General features: G+C 42.3%; 1 protein-coding gene across 1 annotated transcript in view; it reads left to right on the top strand.

Moving 5' to 3' along the window:
• The window catches only part of Rsbn1l (round spermatid basic protein 1 like), a 46,169-nt gene extending 19,541 nt beyond the window's left edge, over positions 1-26,628 (top strand). The window contains exons 2-8 of the mRNA XM_075956237.1: positions 165-281; positions 8,250-8,890; positions 13,702-13,839; positions 15,738-15,880; positions 19,239-19,406; positions 22,919-23,027; positions 23,116-26,628. Of these exons, the coding sequence (XP_075812352.1) occupies positions 165-281; positions 8,250-8,890; positions 13,702-13,839; positions 15,738-15,880; positions 19,239-19,406; positions 22,919-23,027; positions 23,116-23,757 (1,958 nt within the window). The 3' untranslated portion in view covers positions 23,758-26,628. The remainder of the gene's footprint in view (positions 1-164; positions 282-8,249; positions 8,891-13,701; positions 13,840-15,737; positions 15,881-19,238; positions 19,407-22,918; positions 23,028-23,115) is intronic.

Below are 26,628 nucleotides of genomic sequence, written 5' to 3'. Positions count from 1 at the left end.
TACCCCGGACTTCATGTGTAGACCACACTGGCCTCCAGCTCACTGAGATCAGAGGCGCGGGTGACCACGCTCAGTCTTCTTATGTATATGTCTAGGAACTGAGCTAAAGTTCATGGAGAATAAAGAAGATTTCTAACAGTTTTAAATATTTTTTGTCTTTTCAGATAAAATCAAAGACAAAATTAAAGAGAACGACAAAGAAAAAGAGAGAGAAAAAAAGAAACACAAAGTAATGAGTGAGATCAAGAAGGAAAATGGAGATGTAAAGATTCTGCTGAAGAGTAAGTTTGTATTGTGAACTTTGTATTTATAATGTTCAGAACACTGGTCACTGTGTACCGAAATAAGGAATGCTATCTGGCAATGGTTTTTCCTGAGAGTGAAGAGCAGCCCTAGCGCTGGGCCTGTACTCCGCAGGGTGCCAGGCTTTTATGGGTAGGCTTATACAGAAACAGGTTTGTAGTTTGATGGATGCGTTGATATAATTTGGAATAAAAGGCCGCGGTAACCTTACAGGTCACAGTGGAGTCGCAGAGAGGGCTGAGAGGGACGGTTCACCCTGAGCTAAACCACAAGGGGCGCTGTCTCCTTCTCTTCCTTGCTTGCTGAAGAGTATCTTGTTTTTGTTTTTCTTTTCAGGACACGGTTTCTCTCTTTAGTCCTGGCTGTCCTGGATCTCACTCTGTAGACCAGGCTGGCCTTGAACTCACAGAGATCCACCTCAGGAGGCAAAGGCAGGCGGATCTCTGTGAGTTTGAGGCCAGCCTGGTCTACAAGAGCTAGTTCCAGGACAGGCCCCCCCCCCCCCCCCAAAAAAAAAAGGAAGGAAAGAAAGAAAGGCCTGTGCTGTGTGTTCAGTCAGTTGTTCAGTTTGTGTTTGCACATGGGAAAGGTAGGGAGAAGAATTTTGGGGTGGTATGTTGGACAGCAACATAACACATTCTATAAAAAGTCAGAACATATCTTAGAATAGAGATAAGAACAGTCTCAAATTCACTTAGGTATGAGTCAGTGACGTTCTTTTGTTAGGAAGCTGGGAAGGCATTGGCTATTCTGTTAGATTGATAGTTGTTTAAAAAAAAACAGCTGGGGATGGCGCACACCTGTAATCCCAGCACACAGAAGGTAGAGGCAGGAGGATCTCTCTGAGTTTGAGGCTAGCCTGGTCTACAAAGCCAGTTCCAGGACAGACAGGGCTGTTAGTTGTTGATCAGAACCCTTTGACTTCCATTAATTTCAGATTGGATTTGGGTAACAGTTAACATTTATATCCACAAGGAAGAAAATAACACTCTCCTGTAGCTGGTGTGAAACACAGTAACGAGTTTTTATTACTTATGGAAAATGTGGACTCTTTTCATTTCTTTGTCATATTTACAAATATTCTTTGTTTCTTTGCATAATAAACTTTTGTACAAGTCAGCTGTTTTATTCATAGATTTATCTTATGTCTGTGTGCCTGAGTGTACATGTATGTTCATCACATGCATGCAGTGTCTTCTGGGATCAGAAGAGGTTGTCGGATCTCTTGGAACTGGGGTTACAGGTGGCTGCAAGCCACTCAATGTGGGAGCTGGGAACTGAGCCCAGGTCCTCTGGAAGAGTAGCAAATGTTCGTAGCACTGAGCCAGCTCTCCAACCCCAGGATGTTTTTTCCTGTAATATTCTTTACACCATAAAGACATGTATCCCCAGTTAGGTGATGACTTCTTGGTTAATGTTTTCAATCCCTTTGTTCTGTTTATTTTGCCCCTTTGCTTTTGTTACTGTTGTTGTTTTATTATTTTTCTTTAAATTTTTATTTACTTATTTTATTTCCTCCCTCCCGCCCGCCCGCCTTTGGAGCTCTGGGTTAAAGGCGTGTACCTTCATGCCAGCTGTAGTTTATTTTTTAAACTTTGTGTGTATGAGTGTTTTGCCTGCACATGTAAATATGTGCTCTGTCTGTGCCTGGTGCTGGTGGAGACCAGAATACAGTGTCAGATTCCCCGAAACTCGAGTTACTGCCATGTGAGTGCTGGGAGCTGAACTCAGGTTGTCTGCAACCATGGAACCATTTCTCCAGTCCCCCCGGGTTTCACACTGGATATGCAGGAATGGCCTCTGTCTTTTATTTTCTCCTCATAGGTTTCTTCTGTGTTACAAGCCGTAGCATACAGATATTTGAAAATGTAAATTAACTGCCTAGCTTACTAACTCTCTTACGGATCTCACTTCCTCTGTGACTTCTGTAAAACTGTCACTGAACTGGAGTTAGGGAGACGGGAGTTAATGCGCAGTGCTCTCTGAGACAGCTCAGGTTCAGCTTCCAGCACGGTGGCTCACAGCCGTCTGTAACTCTAGTTCCAGGGGATCCAGTGCCTTCTCCTGACCTCCTTGGGCACCAAGTGTGCATGTGTGCACATACATAACACAGGCAGAACACTCACATACGTAAACAAATGTGTGTGTGTGTGTTTGAACCTGAGCATGGTGGCTCACAACTGTATCCTAGCTCTCAGGAGACTGAAGCAGGAGGCCACCTTGGACAGGAGAGTACATTCTAGGTATTCTGGGTTACATAGCAAAACCCTGATTTAAAAAGAACAAAAAAAATTGTAAAATACTAAAAAAAAAAAAAAAAAAAAAAAAGCTAAACAAAACAAAAAACCCAAAAAAGAGAACGATACAAGGTTTCTTGTGACTGCACATATGTATGTATATATTATGTGTATGTGAAAAGATTTTAATAGGAAAGTTTTATTGTTTTACAAAGTCGGACTCCTTGCTCTTAGTTTAAACAAATGCATTACATAAACTTATTTAGTGGGTCTCATCCTTTTCTACCAAATTCTGCCAACTATTTTTTAACATGTGCATATGTTCCAACCATCTTACGTACATACTTCATTAAAATTAAGTTATAAGAAAATATTTTAATTTTGGTATTTTAAGATGTTGTTATATCATGAGCAGGTGTAATAGGTTAAAAACAGTGTCCTAGGTTATTGATAGCACACCAAAGATCACAGATGTGGTAAATCATGGCAGAAAGAATGACAGCATTGTGTTGTTAAGAATCTTGTTGAACTATCTTTGGACCACCAGCCTGCAAATAATGACCCCGAGACTTAATAATTATGAAAGTATGGCCTTGGCTTAGGCTTTTCCCCAGCTAACTCGTCTTAAAACTTCACCCATATTTTGAATCTGTGTTCTACCACGTGGCTCGATTACGGCACATGCTAGTGTGCTGGTGAAATCGCTGTCTAGATTCCTCCTCCTTCTCTCTCACAATCAGAAGGCGCCTTGGCAGACACTGTTGGCCAGGGTGCAGATCTGTGTGAAGTGTCTTCCCCTAAGCGTGAGACTCTGAGTTTGATCTCCAGAACCATGTTAAAGTTAACAGGCCTTGTGATGCCCTGTGGCTCTCCCATGGCTGGGGATGTGGGCCAGCCTTGCCTAACTGTGGGCTCCTGGTTACTAACAGACCTGTCCTAAGGAGACACTAGGACTGTCCCCGGCCTCCACCTGTGCTCATACCACCCTACAAACCCACGTAACCCCAGAAACTGAAACTGCTTCCCAGAGACCACAGACTGAATATTAGTAATTGTTGTTGCTTCTCTTTTCTGTGTGTGGTAATAGAATTGAATGTGTTATTTCCTATATCACATATGAAAGATGGTCTAGTTTTCCTGGGTTAAATTTATCTTTTATTTTGTTAGCAAGAAAGATATACTGAGGTTAGTAGTAGAAATTAGTATCAGTTAACACTTATTTATTTATCTATTTGTATATCTATCTTTTGGTTTTTCAAGACAGGGTTTCTCTGTGTAGTCCTGGGTGTCCTGGAATCTGTAGACCAGGCTGGCCTTGAACTCACAGAGATCCTGCTTTTGCCTCTCGGGTGCTGGGATTGAAGGTGTGCACTATCACCACCCTGTTGCAGAGTTTTATTTTTAAAGAAAGTTTGTTATAATTTGCCCCCTAGAGTGTATGCTTCTGTTCCCTTTCCTCCTCCTGTCCTCAGCCCCCTCCCTCACTCTTTCCTCCCCCCCCCCTTGTTCTTTTAGGCAGGTCTTCCCAGGCTCTCCTGGAGATGGTTGTATAGCCCACGCTGGCCCAAGGCTTCTGAGTGAGCCACATGCACACCACCTTGCCTGCTATGTGTTGTTGATATGCTTGTTTCAATTTGGGGGGGGTGTTTGTCTTTTGTGGGTGTCCCTTTATCTCTTGCTGAATGTGTATCTTTGTTTTCCTGTTCCTGTTTCTCTGGCTTTCAGTTTGGCACCCCACTTTGGCTCTAGGTCTTCATGTGTGGAGTCCTTCGCCCCCGTCTCTGTGTCCTTGCCTGTTCTGCGCTCTGCATCCTTTTGCTCTGAGTCATACATAATTTGAGAGTTGTCCACGTTCCTTAGACACCAGCTCTAGTTTCTAAATGTATCTCAAGGGCTTTTATTATATCAGAGTCAATGGGTTTTGTTAGAATTACAGGTTTAGAGTAACACGAACTTTCAGTGTTTTTTACTGTAAGACGAGAGTGTTGCTATTCAGAGTGACATTTCCTAAGGTACTCTACAGTTTTCATCTAGTGACTGCGTGTGTGAGACAGAATGAATCAGAGATTCCGTGGTGTTCTTAGAATCTGCCCCCTGCAAACTAGTTCCTTAGTTTAATTTAACAGAAAGAATATATTTTACCTCTGTTTTGGGGGGGCTTCCAAGCCTACATTCAGGTTCTGTGAAGAGGTGGCAAGACTCACAAGGCCCAGCATAATAGTTGTTCCTATGATATGATTTATTATTATGAAAATATGCAAAGGAAAATAAGCAGAGAGAAAAGTGCATGGGACGATACCTGTGAAGCAAAGGTTTCTGAGAATTCTCTAAGTGGAGTTACATAGGATTATGCTTATTTCAGTAAGCTGTGACAGCCTGCATAGAGCGTTTTGGACCAGGGAAGCTCATTAGTGACTCAGGGTTTTATTGGGAGTTGGTACATCAGTGCCATCTGTCTACCGTGGACCAACATTTAGACTTCCAGAAGGAATACAAGTACTTAGCATATAGAAAACAAGTACTCAGCTTACACAGTACTGTTTGTGCCAGTGAAAACAGCAAAGTACATTGTAGGAGCCTTCAGAATTCAGGGTTCCAACTCCAGGCAAGGGCCAGCCCAACAGTCTTAGGCACAGCATCTTTGCACACTGTAATAGTTAATTATAAAGTAATTTGACAGGATATTTTAGCTTCTTGATGCCCAACTTAAGAATCTCCTATTGATTAAGCTTGCCTTTTCAAATTGCTGTTATAATTTTTTTGTTCTAGGTAATAGACAATATGTTGTCTATTTTATTTCAGAGTAATATGGTTGGTTACAGGATTTTTTTAATACAAAAATGTGTTGTGTGAATTTAATTAGTTTTTAAACATTTTCATTACAGTGATGTTTATTTCAAAATAATTTTATTTGTACTTTTTGCATGTAGTTTCCATTATGGGGTTTGAGGTTGCTATTAATACCTATGCCCAAGCTGGGCAGTGGTGGTGCAGCCTTTAATCCCCACTCCCAGGAGCAGAGGTAGGTGGATCTCTGAGTTCCAGGACAGCCGAGGCCATACAGAGAAACACTGTCTCAAAAAACCAAAACCAAGCAAGCAACCTATACCCTTTAAATTATATTTGTAATCTTATTGATAGGCTTTTTTTCTTATTTTATTGGATTATTCTTAAAACTTCTTTGCTCTTTCATTTGGCTACTCTACTATCTTACTCTTTAAATTTTTGGTCATATTTGAATAGTTAATTAATTTTTGAGACAGTATCTCATGTATTACAGGTTAGTCTAGTACTTAACGCTTAGCCAAGGACGACCTTGAATTCCTCTGCCTCTGAGGTCAGGGGCTACAGTTGTCTGCTCCCATACCTGGCTTATGTAGTGCTGGAAATTGACGCAGGGGCTTCTTACATCCTAGAGGAGTACGCAGCGCCTGGGCAGCACACAGTCCCTATTTTTGTTAATACATACCTAGACGGGATTTGTTTTCTCAGCCTGGCTAATACTTCAACCCTTTGATACAATTCCTCATGGTGTATTGACCCCTCAACCAACAAAACTATTTCACTGTTACTTCATAACTATAATTTTGCTACTGTTATGAATAGTAACTGTCTGCTATCTGGATATCTGATGGGTGGTCACTCACATTTTGAGAACCACTGACTTAGACTACTTGAATTTGATCCCTTGATGTCTGGAACCTACATGGAAAGAAAGAATCGACTCTGAAGGTTTTCCTCTGACTGCAGCACACATTCTGTGGCATGCACCTGCAGGCCTGTGTAAACACACACACACACACACACACACACAGAGAGAGAGAGAGAGAGAGAGAGAGAGAGAGAGAGAGAGAGAGAGAGAGAGAGAGAGAGAGAGAGGAGAGAGAGCGCAAGAGAGAGAAAGAAAACAATGTTGAATAAAGAAAAGATACTAGGTGGAGGTGGTTCTTTTTGAGATTCAAGTCTTTTGGGAATTGGCCTAAGAGATTTAGTTTTGAATTAGGCAGAACATCTCAGTCATGAAAAATAAAGAAATAAGAGACGTGTGAACGTGGAAAATGCTGCAAGAAGCCTTGTGAGGGCTGGAATGTGGCTCAGGTGATGAAGTCCACCCACTGTGCAGAAGCCCTGGATCTTGTCCTCAGCACTGCACAACCCTGGGTGTGGTGGACATGCCTAAAACCTCAGAGCTTGGGAAGGGAGGAGGAAGGATCAAGTTCGGGGTTATCCTAAACTGTATGCCATGTTTGAGACTCACCCACTCCCCCAAAATAGGCAGGTTGTTAGAATTTTATCTGGACTATCCTAAGAACGGTAATAAAGCTGAGTGTGTACGGCTCAGGTTTGTACCTCAGCACTGTAGTCTCTGCAGGCTGATCCTTGGAAGGGGGCTAGGGAGATGAGTCATGGTAGCTGCTCTTTCTGAGGACCTGGGTGTAATGCGTCCTTGTGGAGGCTCACACTTATCTGTAACTCAGTTTCAGAGGCTCTCACCTCTCCTTCTGGTCTCCAAGGTCCAGATGCTTGTGCTACAAAGACATACTCAACACAAAAGCCAAAAGGAAGCAGTAGAAACAGTCTTCTTTTCTGAATTGTTACTTTGTTGTCCTTTTTATACTTATCTTAGGAAACTTTTTTTTTTAAAACACACATAGAAATGGTGTGCAAATTTCTATATAAGGAAAATAGAGAAATAGTATTATGTGTGTATATGTAAATAATTAATGTGTGTGCTTTTGTATACATTTAAGTTTTCTAGTTAAATAGCCCATGGACTTTCTGGAATTTTGACCCAGGGTCTGCTGCTTTTGCTCACAGAAACTCTTCAGGATATAAGCTTGTATTGTCCGTCTACCCTGTTTCTCTCTTTACCTAGCATCTGGGCATCATTGGGACCTAGTGTATGAGGGCTCTGATTTTTGTCACCTCCTGTAGAGTTCCTGCTGAGTCTTGACTTGGAACTCTACACTGTCGTGGACTATGGTAGACGCAAGTATAGCTTACTGAGGAGGGACTGGGGTGCGGTGTACTGTGCCCTGCTCTGACGCGATGTCTCACTATGGAATTCTTCTGACTTTGTCATCTATAAGTCTCCTTGGCCTCTGGATATGATCGATTCTTCCTTCCTTCCTTCCTTCCTTCCTTCCTTCCTTCCTTCCTTCCTTCCTTCCTTCCTTCTTTTTGATTTTTTTTTTAAGACAGTATTTTTTGGATAGCAACTCTGAGTGTCCTGGAACTAGCTTTGTAGACCAGGTTGGCCTCGAGCTCACAGAGATCCACCTGCCTCTGCCTCCCAAGTATGGAATTAAAGGCGTGCACCACCACTGCCTTGCTGGATTTGATTTTTTAAAGCCTCAGACAAAATAAACTTTACAGTACATCCATGAGAACTGTCTGAACGGTATTGTAGACATTTGTTTCTGAGCTCCTGCTTTCTACCTTTGAAGAGCACACTTTCTGAAATGCACTCTTGGGGTGAGCACCCAGCCTGCTGGGTCTGTTAGCTGTCCTGAGCCTGCTGTCTCTGTGTGTAAAGGCAGGGAATGGATGAGACGGAAAGAAAGACAAAGTAAAGTTTGAATAGAAAATGAATGTCAGTGATTTTTCACAAGTGTCAGAAGTAAATTTACTTGTAACAGAACAGTTTCTAAAAGCATGTTTTTAAAAACTAATTAAAATACAGAGTTTCAAAAAATTCTTTTCCAACAGGTGGGAAGGAGAAACCAAAAACAAATATAGAAGACTTACAAATTAAGAAAGTAAAGAAGAAAAAGAAAAAGAAACACAAAGAGAATGAAAAGCGGAAGCGTCCAAAAATGTATAGCAAGTCTATTCAGACCATCTGTGCAGGATTGCTGTCTGAGGCTGAGGATCAAGAAGCCAAAGGCGTCTTAAATGATCACATAAAGGATTACATTGGAAAACATTTAAACGCCAAGAACTGTGACTCTAAGGTTTCTGGTAACAGTGAATCTCCGTTTGTCTCGTTGAAGGAACCGCGCGTTCAGCATAACCTGAAGAGGTTGGACACGCTGGAGTTCAAGCGGCTCGTTCATATCGAGCACCAGCCTAACGGAGGGGCGTCTGTGGTCCATGCCTACAGTAATGAGCTCTCCTGCCTGTCTCCTGTGGAGATGCGGAGATTTGCAGAAGAATTTGTGGGGTTAGTGTTCAGTGAAAATGAAAGTTCTGCAGCTTTCTATGTCATGGGTATTGTTCATGGGGCAGCTACTTACTTACCCGACTTTTTAGACTACTTTTCATATAATTTTCCCAATTCACCAGTGAAAATGGAGATATTGGGAAAGAAAGATATAGAGACGACGACTATGTCCAATTTTCATGCTCAGGTAAGAGGTTTTTAGTTTTTGGGTTTTTTTTAAATAGCTTTTAATTGTATATTTTAGATAGACTTGTGTTTTTCCTCTTAATTTTACGGTAGGTTTGCGGTAAAACGGTAAGAGTATAGTGACACTGCTTGGGAGCAACTTCTTGACATGAATTTATAAGTTTAAATTTTAATTTCTGCTTTTTTATTCTACTTAAAAATCAGTTAATGAAATACTTAAGATTCTGAGTTCATTCCCTGCTCCCCATCCCCCCTTTTCTTTGGACAAGGACTTCACTTGGACCAAGTAAAATTAATTTAACCAGGTATTTTTCAGTTCTTTTAAAATGGTTTCTCCTAAACCTGTAAATCACCTCTAGCTATGTTCTTTGTGATTCCCTGTAAATGCTTAGCACTGGGTCCATCAAGTTAGTCAGTGCTAAATCCATGCCAGCTGGTATAAAATACATTGTAATAGGGAGTACTCGCTACTTAGTGTGCCAGCTGGTGAAAAATACCTTGTAATATGAAGTCCTCACTACTTAGTGTGCCAGCTGGTGTAAAATACATTGTAATAAGAAGTCCTCACTACTTAGTGTGCCAGCTGGTCTAAAATACATTGTAATACCAAGTCCTCATTACTTAGTGTGCCGGCTGGTGTAAAATACATTGTAATACCAAGTCCTCACTACTTAGTGTGCCGGCTGGTGTAAAATACATTGTAATAAGAAGTCCTCACTACTTAGTGTGCCGGCTGGTGTAAAATACATTGTAATAAGAAGTCCTCACTACTTAGTGTGCCGGCTGGTGTAAAATACATTGTAATAAGAAGTCCTCACTACTTAGTGTGCCGGCTGGTGTAAAATACATTGTAATAAGAAGTCCTCACTACTTAGTGTGTAACATTAGTGTGAGAACATTAGTGCGTATTTGCCTTGCTTTCTGTTGTTGTCAAGATACACCGTCACCAAGGCAGCATATAAAAGAAGGCATTTAATTGGAGGCTTGCTAGTCCGTGATCATCGTGGTGGGGGCTGTGGGGTCAGGCAGGCAGACAGGCAGGCATGGCCCTGGAGCAGCAGCTGAGAGCTCACATATGGGGCCCACAAGTGGGAGACAAGAGACAGGGACTGAACTTCTGAAACTGCAATGCCTACCCCTACCCCCCCAACACCTTCTCTAGCAGGCACACCTCCTTATCCTTCCCACCAACTGCAAACAGATATTCAGATGCGAACCTAGGGGAGCCATTCTCATCCAAACCACCAAAGTATTTTACGCTAATTTCCATTTCCTATTTTTTCCCACAGAACATTATTTTAGAGACTAGAGACAAAATTGAGTTTTAGCTTTATAATAAAAGTTAACTTGTGGCCTATCTAAAAGTTAACGTGTGGCCTATCATCTAAAAGCCTGTGCCTTTGTCACTGAACAGAGTGAGGGAAGTTTAGACTGTACTAGTTGGTATTTGGGGGACTTCGTGGATCAGGGAATAACACATGCAATCTAGATCAAACAAATTTCGTTTATTTGCTGAGTCTTTTCAGAAATTTAGCATACATATTGGCATTTATTGCACAAGGATTTTCCAAACTTACTTGATTATATTATTTTTTAAAGCTTAGTCATGGTTGAATATCTCCATCTCCCCTCAACTGGCCTCAAATTTGCAATACCCTGTCCGTCCTCCCCAGTAGGTCTGTGCTGGTGTACCCGGCTCAGCCTTCGCTGTCCTGGAATCGCTATGTAGACCGGGATGGATTCACACAATAGAGATCTGCTTGCTTCTGACTCCTGAGCGCTGGGGTTAAAGATGTGCACCACACGCCAGCCTTCTCCCTCTTTCTTGTGGAGTAGAAATAGTTATCTGATTAAAAAAAAAAAGTTACGTGATAGTGGGGCAGAAGCCAGCTTTACTTATTAGAGAAATAAATTATTTCAAACAGTGTGCCTTCATTTACACACTAGCTAAATAGGCGTACAATTTCAGACTTATTTCCCCTTCTCTTGGTCGCCCTTAAATTCACTTTACACAGTGTTCTTTCATGTCTTTTGTATGTAGTCATGGCATATAGTAGAAAAAGTTATTTTTTTTCTCTCTTTTTCTTGCTGTGAAAGAGTATTAAATATCACGTCTTCGGGAGAGCTCATGTTGAAGTGTGCTTATTACTTGAGAAGAATTCACTCACTGAAAATTCTTTTATGTTATTTAATGAAATTATTTAATTGAAAATCATATACATTATTTAATGGGTTATTATTTGATTTAGTAAAGTGGACCTATGTTCATCTCTTTTTTCATAACTCAAATAATGTTTTGTTTTTCGAGACAGGGTTTCTCTGTAGCTTTGGAACATGTCCTAGAACTAGCTCTTGGAGACCTGGCTGACCTCAAAGTCACAGAGATCCGCCTGTTTCTGCCTCCTAGATGCTGGGGTTAAAGGCGTGTATCTCCACCACCCAGCCTCTGTTTGGGTAGTTTTAAACATTATTTATTTTATTGGTGTTTTGCTTGAATGTATGTCTGTGTGAGAGTGTTGGGTCCCCTGGAACTGGAGTTTCTGTCAGTTGTGAGCTGCCATGTGGTGCTGGGAATTGAACCTGGGTCCTCTCTTAACCTGTGTACCGTCTCTCCAGCACCCCCCTCTTTTTTCCTTTTGAGACAAAGTTTCTCTCTGGAGCCTTGGTTGTCTTAGAACTTATTTTGTATGTCAGGCTGGCCTCGAACTCAGAGATGTACCTGCCTCTGCCTCTGTAGTGCTGGGATTAAAGGGGTGTGTGTCTTAACTGCCCAGCCTCTGGTTTGGTATTTTGTCTTGTTTGTACATGGATACTAAGGATTTATTGGTGGTTAGAATTGTTTAGTGACATAGGTGATACTCAGGTATCTGACTTAAATAAATGTATGCACAGCAAACTTAACTGCCTGTATGACACGGAAACATTGGCTCCCTAAATTGTCCTTTGTTACTTTTCGAAACCCTCAGTAAGTTTGTGTTTTATATTGATCTTACTTCTTTCCTTCCTCTCCCTGCCCTTGTTGGGGATCAATCCCAGGACTGTATAAATGCTAGGCAAGGGATTCCACAGATCTGTACCCTCAGCCCTAATTTCCCTCTTCAATAGCTTTGTGGTTTCTCATAATTCATATGGTCACATGCAGATCTCAAACCAAGTACATGAATGCAGAATCATTTGATAGTTTTTGTATTGTAATCTGGAATGTTCGCTGGAGTTCAGACTGGCGACTGTGGGTTTGTCCAAGACGACCGTACTGAACCACACTCATGGCCAGGTTGCCTCCTGTTAATCGGGGATGTTTGTTAGAGTTCAGAATGGCGACTGGGTTTGTTCAAGATGACCGTACTGAACCGCACTCTGACCAGGTTCCCGCTGTGATACCGTCATGTCTCTGAGTCAGTTCAGACTCTCAGTTTGTTGTTTCTGTGGCCGTGGTCCTCAGCTTCTTGATGCTGTGACTCTAACACCGTTCCTCATGTTGTGTCCTCAACCATAAAACTATCCTGTTGCTACCTCATAACTGTAATTTTGCTATGTTGTGAATCGTGATGTAAACACCTGGCACAACCCAAAGGTTGGGAAACATTGATGTAAGGATAATGGGACCTTTTAGGGGAAGTATGATCTGTACATTTTGTGACTTGGGGCTTGGCTTGTGAACCTGAGCAGTGAAGTTTTGACAGATAATGGAAAAGTTAAGCTTACAATTCTTAAATGAAGTTAATGTTCATCATGATAAAAATTTAAAGAATCAATGCTTGCTGGTTATGATAAGAATGAGATTCTGGTGTCTTGGAGTTATTCTAGGGTAACAGAATATTTACTGTCATGTCTCCTAACGTATGTGGGCTGGAACTGGCACTTTGCATGTGTTAGTCTATGTATGCCGCTGCAGTTGGATAGGTTTATAATAACAAAAGCATGGCCATTTAGGTTTGCCTGTACTGCAGGACTGTGGCTTAAACTAGGTCAGCCCTGGGCAAACTAAGCAGTGATCTTCAACATATTGTGACCACAAAGTCTTACTTTTGTAAAAGGCGATCATTGGAATTTTGACTACAGTTTGTTTAGGAAAAGAAGCAAGAAATGATACCTCCCATTTCTGTTCTCTGTACAACGCACCATCGTCTGTGAGGAGCAGATGAGCAATCCAGGTGTCAGCAAACCCACAGACAGAGGCCGCTCGGTCACACAGGTGCTTTAGGTAGTGAGCACTGCTTTTTCTTCTCTGATCTGGGTCACAGGGAGAGCAGGACTTTCTGTGGGATCTGAAGTTAGCAGGTTGATGGCAGGGGTGATTTTGTGGCCTAGGATTTCCACCTCGGCATTTCAGCCATTTCATCAGAGTTGAGGATAGCGTGTGAACTGGCTGCTAGTGAAAATCTTATCCAGAATGAAAGGAAATCCTTAGTGGCTGTTGACATTTAACCTCTAGGAATGTGGGTCATTTGACACTTGTGGGGAAAGATAAGAGCTGTCTATTTAGAAAAATGGTGTGTCGCTTTGAATAGTAGCAGTGTATCAAACAACTACTGGAAGACGGTGCAGCTGGTTGTCCATACAGTGTTCATTTGAGCTCTTCTAGTGAGTAGTTTGCAGACAGAGAAACAGAAATTAGCTGGCTTAGTAGTATTTTTTATAAAATGCCCCGCTATTATTACAGGCTTCTTTTTTTTTCTGCCTTGTATTTTCTTTATTTCTGGCTATGTTCTAGTAGTCCGAAAAGATGTAATTCATTGTTATCTGACAATAACAAACACTTCATATATATATGTCTGACTTATTTAATTTAATTACATTCATGTCCCTCAGGTAAAAAGAACATATTCTCATGGTACTTACAGAGCTGGCCCCATGCGACAGATTAGCTTGGTGGGAGCCGTTGATGAAGAAGTGGGAGATTTCTTCCCTGAGTTCCTTGACATGTTGGAGGAGTCACCGTTCTTAAAAGTAAGAGAAAGTCTTAGCATTCTAGGTTGTGGGTGTTACTTTCAAGTTATAGTTGATACAGATGAATGGTTGTTTACAACTATTTTTTTTAATTTTTATTTAAATTCAAAGAAGGAAACCTATGTATACATGCAGTTTCTCAGCTTTTTTTTTTTTTTTTTTGGTGTGTTTGTTTGCTTGTTTTTCGAGACAGGGTTTCCCTGTGAAGAGTCCTGCCTGACTGTCCTGGAACTCACTTTGTAGACCAGGCTGGTCTCAGACTCAGAGATCTGCCTGCCTCTGCCTCCCAAGTGCTGGGATTAAAGGCGTGCGCCACCGCTGCCCAAATTTCTCAGTCTTTATTGTAATGACAAAGTGAAAGGGTGAATCAGCAAATAACATTGCTTGTTACTGCGTCTGTACAAGAAGATTCAGATGAGGATGCCTAGTAAGCTCTGTGAGAACCAGGGTGTGGTGGGAACATGGTGTGAACTGGCCTGGGGAGCTGTACAGTTGGTGGTGGGAACATGGTGGGAACTGACCTGGGGAGCTGTACAGTTGGTGGTGGGAACGTGGTGTGAACTGGCCTGGGGAGCTGTACAGTTGCATCAAACATTCAGCTCATGCTCCATTTTTGTTTCTAAAATTTTTCTAATCAACTTCCATTTTATATTCTTTTAAAAAAATGTATTCATTATTATGAGTACACGTGGGTTTGGGGCACACACGGGCCATGAGGTACATGTGGCTGTCAGAAGACAGCTTTGTGCACCCTACCCCCATCTTTTCCATGTTAAATTTCATCTTTTTCGCATTTGCATGCGTTGTGAGACTCCGACGCAGGCCTCGTCAGTCAGTTTTGTGCCGAGCTCTCCTGCTGCGCAGCCTTGTGGCCAGGTCCTCCCCTCCCTTCTGTTTTGGAGTAGCTGCTGCATTCTTACTGCATCTGAACTGCATAGTTAGTTCCTTAATAAGCAATAATTCAAGGACGAGTGTGACCCTCTCTACCCGACAGGTAGGGCCGTGGTCACAGCAGAATGTGGGGCTGCTCTCCAGCCGACCACCTGAGCCATTGCGTGACTGACTGTGTCCTGCCTCGTATGTTACATAGCCTGTGGTCTACTTTGACTTTATTTTTCTTTCTTTCTTTCCCCCTTTATAGCTTTTACACTTTTTGTTTCTTTTTCCTTTTCCAGTTAGTCATAGCAAGTTCTTTGAGCATAATCATTCTGCTTGTTTGTAGAAAATTTAGCTCTTCTTTCAAACGGGACGGTGAGGTGATGAAGACATCCCATCCCTCCGTCTGGTGCTCTCCTCCTCCTCGTCCCTCCTCCCTCACTTCTTTAGGACCAGCAGTCTTGTCGGGCGGTGGTGGCGCACGCCTTTAATCTCAGCACTCGGGAGTCAGAGGCAGGTGGATCTCTGTGAGTTGGAGGCCAGCCTGGTCTACAGAGCCAGTTCCAGGACAGGCTCCAAAGCTACAGAGAACCCTGTTTCAAAAAAAAGAAAAAAAGCAGCCTTGTCAAGAAACTACTAAACAAATATTTTGATTGGTTTGTGTGTGGTTTTTTTTATGACATTAGTATTTGATTATCACCAATTAAGGGTGCATTTGACTTTTTGGTGGAGGTGGGTTTAAGTTGGATATGTGTTTAAGAGGGGAACATTTTTCCTTCAATTTAATTTTAGCCTTTGTTAATACATGGTAAAGATTTTTATAAGGAGAATTAGAATTTTTTGTTTTAATTATCAGTCTGTTTCATTTGTTGACTCTCAGGTAATATTTTTTGAGATTAATATAATTACATTATTTACCCCTCTCTCTTACCCCACCCACATATCCCTCCTCGTAATAGTTTTAGTACTTATTTGAAGATATATTTTGAGAATAACTAATTTGTGCTATTATTTGTTTCTAGTGTACGTTGCCGTGGGGAACACTCTCTAGTCTAAAGCTAGAGAGTCGGAAAGATAGCGATGATGGCCCCATCATGTGGGTGCGCCCGGGAGAGCAGATGATCCCTGTGGCGGACATGCCAAAGTCGCCCTTCAAGAGGAAGAGGTACGTCGGCAGTGTATGAACATCCTTGATTACAAAACATCCAGAATAAATGAAACATGAGAATAATTACAGCGAGGAGTATGTAGTTGGTTGTTTTTATTCTTTGGACTCCTTACACTTTACTCTTGGGGGCCTGCCACCCAGCTCCCAAATAAACCACACGGAGGTACCCAGCCTTAGATTGGCTTGTTTCTTGCCAACTTTTCTTAAATTATCTCATCTACCCTTTGCCTCTGGGTATTTTCCTTCTCTGTTTCTGTGTATCTTTTCTTTCCTTCTTATTCCGTGTCTGGCTGTGTGGCTGTATGGCCCCTGGATCTTTCCTCCTTCTCTCCTATGTATTCTCTCTGCCTGTCAACCTCACCCACTCTTCCTCCTGCCTTGCTGGTAGCTGTTCAGCCCTTTATTAGACCAATCAGGTATTTTAGACAGGCAGTGTAAACAAAAGCAGAGCATCTCTGAATAAACAAATGTAACACATCATAAACTAATATTCTACGACAGCAGTGGAGAAGATCTCACTCATGGAGAGACAAACTGGTTAGAATAAATTTAACAAGTATTCAAAACTTGTATTAAGAACTAACCCACATCATTGGGAAGACATAAAATAATACAAAGAGAAAATGAAAGTTCATTGTCTTCCAGGTTTTAGAAGAACTTCAGTTGGCTTTTCATTTCACTTGGATATTCGCTCCTATACTGGAGAGAATGAATTTATTTTATGCATGTGTGGTGTCATCAAAGAGTTACTAAAAATTTAGGCCAGGAGGTGGTGGTGCACACCTTTAATCCCAGCACTCGGGAGACAGAGGCAGGTGGGAGAGAGAGAGAGAGAGAGAGAGAGAGAGAGAGAGGGAGAGGGAGAGGGAGAGTGACACTAAGTTAACTTTGTGGTCATAGAACTGGGGGTGCTAGGGGGCAGTGTGGCTTTTTTTTTCTGTAGATACCTAAAATGATTTTAACAGCATCATGAATTATTACAAACAACAAAACAGGGTTAGGGAGATGACTCAGGAGACCCAGGCTCCATTCCCAGCGCTCACATGCTGGCTCACAGCCATCCAGTGCCAGGGGTCCCATGCCCTTTCTGACCTGTGAAGGTACCAGACACACACATGATGCACTGCATACATGCAGGCCAACGATTCATGTGCATAAAATAAATGAATCTAAAACAAAACAGGGTAAGACGTCATGGAGCAAATGGTAGGTTTCCTGACCGCAGGGACTGTTGGGCTTGCTGTATGGTGTCTGCTGCTTAATAAATAATGGAATCCAAGAGTTAAGTTCTAAGTTGGTAACAGTTGTAAAATTGTGTTTTATAGAGCTTATTCTCTTCTCTTTTTTGAAAGATTACTTAAAACATTTTAATGATGTGTTTTTGTTTGTCTGTGGGTATATGCATGTGTGGGTATGTTCATATATGTGCAGATGCCTGTGGAGGTCACAGGTGTTACACGCCGCCCCCCGGGAGCTGGAGATACAGGTAGTTCTGAGCCACCCAACATGGGCTCTCGAAACTCTCCATGGCCCCGGATGTCCTGGAACTCTCTGTGTAGACCAGGGTGGCCTCAGCTGAGTGTTTGAGCCTTTCCACCTTGCTTGTTTCAGGAACTGAGTAAAGAACTTAGTCAGAAAATCTGTTGCCAGATGATATAGATACAAATTTTTAGATATAATTTAAAGGGTTCACCAGCCCCTCGGAATTTCTCTGTACTTCAAGGTTTAGAGCCCCTGATATATGTGATGCTTCATGGCCTGGTGCTGTCCAGATAACCACAGTACTGCGTGCTGCTTGTGTATTTAGGGGTTTGAGTGTGATGTCACTTGTCTATTAGCCTCCCATCTTTCCAAACAGGTAGAATATTAATCACGAAGAGTCTGGTAAGACGCGTGCAGGGATGCAGGAGCAGCAGGCAGTAGAGTGGTCACAGCATGCAGGGATGCAGCAGGCAGTAGAGTGGGGTCACAGCGTGCAGGGATGCAGCAGGCAGTAAAGTGGTCACAGCGTGCAGGGATGCAGGAGCAGCAGGCAGTAGAGTGGTCACAGCGTGCAGGGATGCAGGAGGAGCAGGCAGTAGAGTGGTCACAGCGTGCAGGGATGCAGGAGGAGCAGGCAGTAGAGTGGTCACAGCGTGCAGGGATGCAGGAGGAGCAGGCAGTAGAGTGGTCACAGCGTGCAGGGATGCAGGAGGAGCAGCAGGCAGTAAAGTGGTCACAGCGTGCAGGGATGCAGGAGGAGCAGCAGGCAGTAAAGTGGTCACAGCGTGCAGGGATGCAGGAGCAGCAGGCAATAGGGTGGTCACAGCATGCAGGGATGCAGGAGCAGCAGGCAGTAGAGTGGTCACAGCGTGCAGGGATGCAGCAGGCAATAGGGTGGTCACAGCGTGCAGGGATGCAGGAGCAGCAGGCAGTAGAGTGGTCACAGCGTGCAGGGATGCAGGAGGAGCAGGCAGTAGAGTGGTCACAGCGTGCAGGGATGCAGGAGCAGCAGGCAGTAGAGTGGTCACAGCATGCAGGGATGCAGGAGCAGCAGGCAGTAGAGTGGTCACAGCTAGGGGAGGACTCACAGCATCAGAAGAGGAGGAGGAGAGCGGCAGACGCAGACCATCTGAATAGCCTAGGGGAAGGTGCTGCAGAGGGAGGGAGTGGAGATGCCTCTGCTGTGTGCGAGGAGAGTGGGTAGCAGGTGAGCAGAAGACGGCAGGAGGGCCAGTGGAAGATGAAGACTTTTTTCCCCTCTAGTAACTGTTTCGTGGACCCACTGCCTGTCCCGTCGTCGTCGTTGTTAACCTGGGGGGTGGGGTCTTTTTTGCTAATTTATTTTTGTCTCTGAGATTCTCCTAAGAGTAGCACCCTCCTCTGTACTGTAGTCTCAGCTTAGACAGCACCTGGCCTATGGCGTGTGTCGTGGGAATATCGAATTGATCTATTTAAAAGGTTATGTCAGTCAGGCAGTGATGGCACACTTAGTCTCTGCGCTTGAGACAGAGGCAGGTGGATTTCTGTGAGTTAGAGGCCAGCGTGGTCTACAGAGTCAATTCCAGGATCTCCAGAGCTGTTTGTTACACAGAGAAACCCTGTCTCAACCCCCCCCCCCCAAAAAAAAAAACAAAGAAAGGAAAAAAGAAAGAAATGTGTTACTTCTAGAAGTATGTGTATTGTTGAGTGCCCCACACTCCAGGGCTGCCACTTGTGGGAAAGGATTTTCCAGAATTGACATGTCTTAGTTTTTGTTTGCCTTTATTCGTTTTAAGAATTAAACATCTCCTTTTATCTGAAATTATGTGAGTATGAAATGCCTGGTAAGGAAACAAGCCTCAGTATTTAAATGCAAATCTCTTTTAATAAACAGGACTACCAATGAAATCAAAAACCTTCAGTATCTACCTCGAACCAGCGAGCCTCGGGAGATGCTGTTTGAAGACAGGACGCGGGCCCACGCTGACCACATAGGCCAAGGCTTTGAGCGACAGACCACAGCTGCCGTGGGGGTGCTGAAGGCTGTGCACTGCGGACAGCGGTACACAGCTGCTTCCTCAGATGTATTCTGTGTCTGGTGGGGCAGAAGAGGACAGTTGGGGTTGTCACATGGGTGCTAGGGATGGGCTTGAGTCCTCTGGAAGAGCAGCCAGCGCTCTTAACTGCTCAATTCCAGCCCCACTATTGCTGTTTGTTGGCGATGGCTGTACTAGAACTTGAACCTGGGTTCTTCCTTACACTAACTACTGTTATTTTATTACATTTTCTTTTACTGTTTTCAAGACAGTGTATTACTGTGGAGCTGGCCTTGCTATGACTGTCCTGGAATTCACTATGTACATCAAGCTAGCCTCAAACTCACAAAGATTCACTTGCCTCTTCTTCCCAAGTACTGGAATTAAAAGTGTATGCCATTTAAAACCTTTATTGGGCCATGAGATGGTGGTACAGACCTTTAGTCCCAGCACTGGGGAGGCAGGGGCAGGAGGCTCTCCATGAGTTTGAGGCCAGCCTGCTCTACAGAGAGGGTTCCAGGACAGCCAGGGCTGTGGAGAGAAACTTTTGTTTTGAAAAACAAAACAAAAGCTGGGCAGTGGTGGCACACGGCTTTAATCCCAGCACTCAGGAGGCAGAGGCAGGTGGATCTCTGTGAGTTTAAAGGCAGCCTGGTCTACAAAGTGAGTACCAGGATAGGTTCCAAAGCTACAGAGAAATCCTGTCTCAAAAAACAAAAAAGAAAAAAAAAAGAAAAACAAAACAAAAGCTTTGTCTTGGAAATGTTCATAATTTCTTTTTGCTAGGGAAAATCATTTATTTTGCTCTTACATTTGATAGCATAATTGAATTGAATATTTAAATTGCTAGACTCTAATTTGAGTGGAATAATTTCCTTTTTAAAATGACTAATGGAGAAATTCCTGGTTAAAGGGAACTAGATATACCTAGAGCTACTGTAAGCTCATTTACGAATATCTTGTATTACCCTTGGGAGGGTCATTCATTATGTCGTGACCGTGGTGTGTGTTAGTGTGTCTGAGACTCGGTCCTCTTACTCTGCTTCTTTGAGACAGGATCTCTTGTTCAGCTGCTGAGTATGCAGGAAAGCTGCCTGTAAGCTTTCTGGGACTGGATTCTCTTATTTTCCACTCCCATTTTGCCATAAGAACTCTGGAATTATAGTGCTCAACTTGGCATGGTTGGGGCTCTGAACCCGGGTCCTCACACCTGCTTAGTGCGTTGCCTGTGGAGCCCTCTCTAGCCCATAATTATACCCATAACGTTAGGGTATAATTTACATTCAATAAAACATGTACCCATTTTAAGGCTGCTCCTTGTTTTGACTAATTTATTTAGCTATGTACTACAGCGACAGTCAAGTGGTAGAACATTTGTCTTGTAGTATTCTTGGTAGCTCATTACTTCAGCCATTTCTTTACCTCAAATATCCATTCATCTGCTACTTTCTGTCCCCCTCGGTTAGTCTGCCAGCGACAGTGTCTGAGGAGCAGCGCAGAGACTTACGGGAGTCTAGAAGGCCAGAGCATGGTGTTTGGTCCAGGCACTGGGAGAGAACACTTGTGTTTTCTGTCCATACTTTAACTTTCTTCTGTGTTTTAGTCTTTGAAAAGTCTGCACTCCAGGAACTGGCTGCCCGGGAGACTCTCTCATTGAACCTTAGGGATTTGATTATATTATGACTTATATTTCTTTTTTTTTGAGATTGTACTTTTTGTTTGGTTGGTTTTTCGAGACGACAGGGTTTCTCTGTGGCTTTGGAGCCTGTCCTGGAACCAGGCTGTAGCTTTTGTAGACCAGGCTGGCCTCAAACTCACAGAGATCCGCCTGCCTCTTCCCGCCCCCCCCCCCCCCCCACTGCTGGGATTAAAGGCGTGCGCCACCACCGCCCGGCTGAGATTATATTTTTAATTACAACCTTTTTCTCTTCCCTTTCCTCTTTCCAGACCCTCCCTTATATCACTCCCTGCTGTCCTTCAGATCCATGGCCTTTTCTTTTTATCAGTTGTTGCTATAGCCATGTATGTACTTGTATCTATGTACACAGCTCCATGTCTTAGCTCCGTATAATGTTCTTTTATGTATGTTGTACTTGTATCTATGTACACAGCTCCATGTCTTAACTCCATATAATGTTCTTTTATGTATGTCGCCTGGGAGGAGCGTTTGTCATTGGACAACCAATTAGTGTGCTTTTGTCCCCAGAGGGCCACCTCTCCCCCACCTTTCTACTTAGCAGCCTGCAGTTCTTTGTGTAGGGTTGGGGCCTCAAAGGCTTTCCCCATGTGACTTTGCACACTTTGGTGTCCTTTTTGGGCAGTCCTGTTGGTGAGACTCCACGGGTGTAACTTATTAGGAGACAGAATCTCACAGCACAGCCCTGGTCATCTGGCTCGTAGAATTCTTCCACCCCCTCTCTATAGTGTTCCCTGAGCCTTAGCTGTGGGAGTGTTTTCTAGATGTGTTAGCTGAGACAGGGTTCCGTGACCTGCACATTGATTGATCGTAGTTTCGGTCAGTTGTCTCCGGCAGGCTAGACTGTCAGGATTTAAGAAATGTAATGTCTCCAATGAAGAATGAGTATTTGTAATAGACATTTCTTAATTTATTGTTACTAAGACCCATAATATGCACTAGTAACTACAGCAATGAAATAAAACCGCAAGAGTCCTTAGGGGTTGTGTGCATCAGCATGGTTGTAGTATCTTTCCCATCTCACACTAACTGGGCCCAAGCCTACTTAGTGTCCAGAGCTTTTGAGATTGGGTGTGTTCAGGTAGACAGTTAGTATCTTCTGTAGAACAAGAAAGTATTTCTTCTCTCTCTGTTTTTTTGTAGAGTGTCACTGTGTAATCCAGGTTACAGGCGCGAGCCACTTCTGCCCATACTTTCATTATAAAATTCATGATATACTAAATGTACATATTTATGAGATTCAGTGTGATCTTTCAACACAGGTATACCCTATGTAACAGAGCAGAACACTGCTTTATCTGTTACTTCCACAACCACCACAGCATCCACCATTTTTGTGTGGTGAGAATGAAGTTCTCTCTCCTGCCTGTTTTGCAGTATTTAACTAAATGTTAGCCATAGTCACCTCCTGTACTACAGAACATTTCCAGTTATTCCTCCCTGACTCACTCTCTCCAGCCTGATAACTACCATTCTGTGCTCTGCCAAGGCCCTTAACTCACACATGGAAATGAGAACACGTAGTGTGTGTCTTTCTTGTTTGCTTCAGCTTCTTTTATGCAGTATTTTATATTTTAACACTTAAAGAAAAATTGAACTGCATTAAAATGAGATATTTAGTTTTGATGGTTTGTATAATTTACGGATAATTCTGAGAGTAAAGACAGTTGTTAGTCTGTTTAGGTTGGAGCTCACGGCTAACCTGATTTTAACAGATGAAGTGGTTTTCTTTATTTGTCAGGTTTTGGTGTTGATTATAAACTAGTTTTGTTTGAATTTATTAAGGACTTAACAGAATGAAACATTAATGGAAGGTTCCTTTATTATCACCCTCCTTTACAGACCTGACCAGCCCCGAATAACCAAAGATGTGATTTGTTTCCATGCAGAAGATTTCTTAGAAGTGGTTCAACGAATGCAGTTAGATTTACATGAACCTCCACTGTCCCAGGTAAAACCAAAACTTAAAATAATCATCATTTTCACTTAGATTTTGTTGTGCAAAAGTCTTACCTGTATTTTTTTTTTTTTTTTTGCAGTGTGTTCAGTGGGTTGATGATGCAAAACTTAATCAGCTGCGGAGAGAAGGCATTCGCTATGCCAGGATTCAGCTATACGACAATGACATTTACTTCATTCCGAGGAATGTTGTTCATCAGTTCAAGACCGTCTCTGCTGTGTGCAGTTTGGCGTGGCATGTTCGACTTAAGTTATATCACGCAGAGGAGGACACTTGTCACAGTGCAGTCACGCACGAAACATGCATGTCCTCAGGTCCCAAGTCATCCGTTCTCGAACCTCACACCGGCAACATCCTTTGTGCTGTGAACCAAACCTCATCAGACTCTGTGTTTTCAGACAAACTTCCTTCTAAGTATGAATCACAACAGATTAAACATGAACCTATTGCACCTACAAGAACCAAGGAAGACCCTTTGAGAGTTACTATAGCTGAAAAGACTAGAACCCCGAATAGCACAGAAGGCAAGACTGTTAAGACGAAGTTGGATCATGTTCAGTTTTCAGGTTTTCAGATTGACGTGGATTCTAAATTTAAAGACAGTAACAAAGACTTCAGGGAAGAACTGTGTCCTGGAAGTCTCATTAATATAGTTGATACACGGCAACAGAGTTCTGTGCACTCAAATCAAGACAAGAAGGATGATGGGAATTTGTGCTAAATTTGTACATTGTGTTTAAAATTCCTTTTTAAAGATAATTTGTAATAACGATTCATGAAATCTGAAAGCGAGCCTAGGAATTGCTCTCGTTGGTTACAACGTAGTTTATGTAGCTTCGTAACATTCCGCAGTGCCTGTCCGTGACTGAATCCGCGCACCAGGGCCCGCCGCACTGTCACCATTGCCGGTCACATCAAAGGAGTCTGAGTTTTAGGTTCAGGATGGAGCTGACAAAAATCACATAAATATATTTTTTTGTAATATGAGCCAGAATTCTTTTTTGACAATTTAAGGTTTTCCATAGAGCTTATTTATATCTACTTTTCCTTTCCTGTCAAGTGTGTCAGCACTGTATGTACATAGCTTTCAAAAGTCTTTAGTACGATCCATATTGAGATGTGAGCCACCTAATAAAGGTTCATAACAGTGAATGCTTTCTGTTGAGTTTGCAGAAACAACCTGACAATTCAGTTTGTTTGATCTATGTCTCTGTTAATATATACATGTGGGGGAGGAAATGGAGGAAAATGTATGTGCTCAAATCTAGTAAATATTTTAATTTCCCATATTGTACAAACCTTCAAAGAACCAGGATTCAGTTATGAAAGCATATACATAATATAATATATTGTGTGTTTGTGTGTGTGTGTACACACATGTGCGTGTATTTTGGGATGTATATATGTATATTGTTTTGCACAATTTCTTAAATTGGTGAATATATGAAAATTCCTAGTGCTACTTTCTGGAATACATCTTAAAATATTTATGTTCAACAATAAGAAAATAATTAATAGGGAGTTAGAAGTTGGGAGAAACTAAGTATGTTGATGGTTCTATCCCTTTAATCAATGAAGTTACGTGGCCAGATTCTTTAGCCCTAGTGTAATCCTCTTTTTCTAGGTGATAGAAATTTTTCTTACTAAAGGGCACCTGTATGTTTAATAATAGCTGAGTGAAAAACTGACATGCACAAAGTTGAATTATGGGCAATTAAAAGGCTTCTTTTACATTTTTTCCATGCTACAAAATCAAATTTTTAAACCGAGGCAATGAGAGTGACTTCAGATGTAGCAGTCACTGTCAGCTCGTCTTTCTCAGGACCTCTCCCCGGCCGCCAGGCCAGTGTCAGGGCAGGGCCGCCGCGTGTGGTGAGTAGGGAAGTCTGCACAGCCTCGGTCTGCTCCACTTGGAAGTGTGTGTGGGGGGGAGGGGGGTGTGGAAGGAGCTCTTGCATTGCAAACGCTTTCCTTGTATTATCCTGGGTCCCTGTCTTGACTGACAACTTTCAGCCGGCTTTCCTGCGCTGCGCTGCCTTTCGGGAGACTGCCGTTTCCATTCCGTGGGTTCCATTTTCACCGCCCATGCTTTGTATGTGGTGAGGAACCGATGAGAATCAACGTTAGCAACAGTGGGAAGTCTTCTCTTCTGACTTACTAAGAAGCTGGGCAGTGAAACAGGACATCTTGGTGGCTCACAAGAACTCAGCTTGGAGTGCGGACATTTCATGGAGTGGAGGAGTTCAACGTCATGGCAGTGTAAATAAGGGTTTGTTCTCTATGTAACTGGCTGTCTTTCACTGCACTTACTTAAGCCACTTTAAGCTGAATTTAGGGTTCTTCATCATCTTTCTGGGGAACAGATTCTTAATAAACGAGTGCTAAGATTAGGAAGGGATACTGTTAAGACCTGGATTTTAAATTAGGGGTGATACCTTTACCACGGTGTGTTTGTTCCCAGTCCCCTATAGTAGACACTCTAAGGTCATACTGCAAGGAAGCACTGTTAGGTTGTTCCCCAGTTAGATGAGCCTACGGTGTTCCCTTCAAGGAGCGCATGTTTCTTAGGTAGCCCACAGTCAGTTACCCATAATGTAAAGGTTTAGTTGATTGTCAAATGCATACACCTCTGTGAAGGTGGGGTATGAATAACCAACGTGCTCAAGAGTTCAAGATAAAGCCTTACAGACTTGAATCATGCTTATGCCCCTGGTCTTACGGGTTCCTTTTTAAAAATCCTCTTCAGATGCCATCTGAGAACGTGCTGAACTGAGAACTACCTTTGTTACGCACAAATACCTATTTTAATACTGCATATTAGTGGTTTTTTTAATTAATCATTCTCCGTGTGAAATAAGATTTTTTTTTTAATTTCCAATATCTTAGACCAGAACAATAAAGCACTTAAGATGCAGTTTTAATAGGGTCATATGCTATACAGAGTCATCGTTAATATGTTATTAAATGATATATAGACCTTCACTTCAAAACTTAGGTCTCTCTCTCTCTCTCTCTCTCTCTCTCTCTCTCTCTCTCACACACACACACACATTTTCCCCTTCTTATTTTTTTTATATCCTCTTAGCTAAGTCATATATCCCATACTCAGGTTAGCTATCAAAAGAATTAAACATTTTTGATATTTAGTTTCAAATTTACATAAAGCCATATATTGATTGTCTGTGTCCCTTACGACAAGACTGCTGACCTTAATGACCAGGTTGGTTTACACAGCACTGTGTATTGTATTATGTATGCATTTCTCTATAAACTTGCTTGAAATAGGCTTCTTTCTGAAATGGGAGGGGTAGGCAATTGAGGAAAAATTTTCTTAGGTTAAATGTTTTAAGAAATTTAATTAATGTACTCAAAATAAGATTTTCTTTTCTAAATTCAGTTCTATGGCAGGTAAGATTTTTTTTGTAAATAATAAATTAGCATTGTTTGGTAAACTCAGTTTTGGGGGGGCGAAAGGGACAGTTTTATTGGTATGTAAAGCACTTATTTACATTTAGGTACAGATTTGTTTTTGGCATTTGAGAGGCTATTTTCCTTGTCTTCCACCTTTCAATAAATAAGATTGATAACCACA

Source organism: Microtus pennsylvanicus, chromosome 22 (genome assembly GCF_037038515.1).
Source record: "Microtus pennsylvanicus isolate mMicPen1 chromosome 22, mMicPen1.hap1, whole genome shotgun sequence".
Classification (NCBI taxonomy): domain Eukaryota; kingdom Metazoa; phylum Chordata; class Mammalia; order Rodentia; family Cricetidae; genus Microtus; species Microtus pennsylvanicus.
This window is presented reverse-complemented; position numbering and strand designations above follow the sequence as displayed.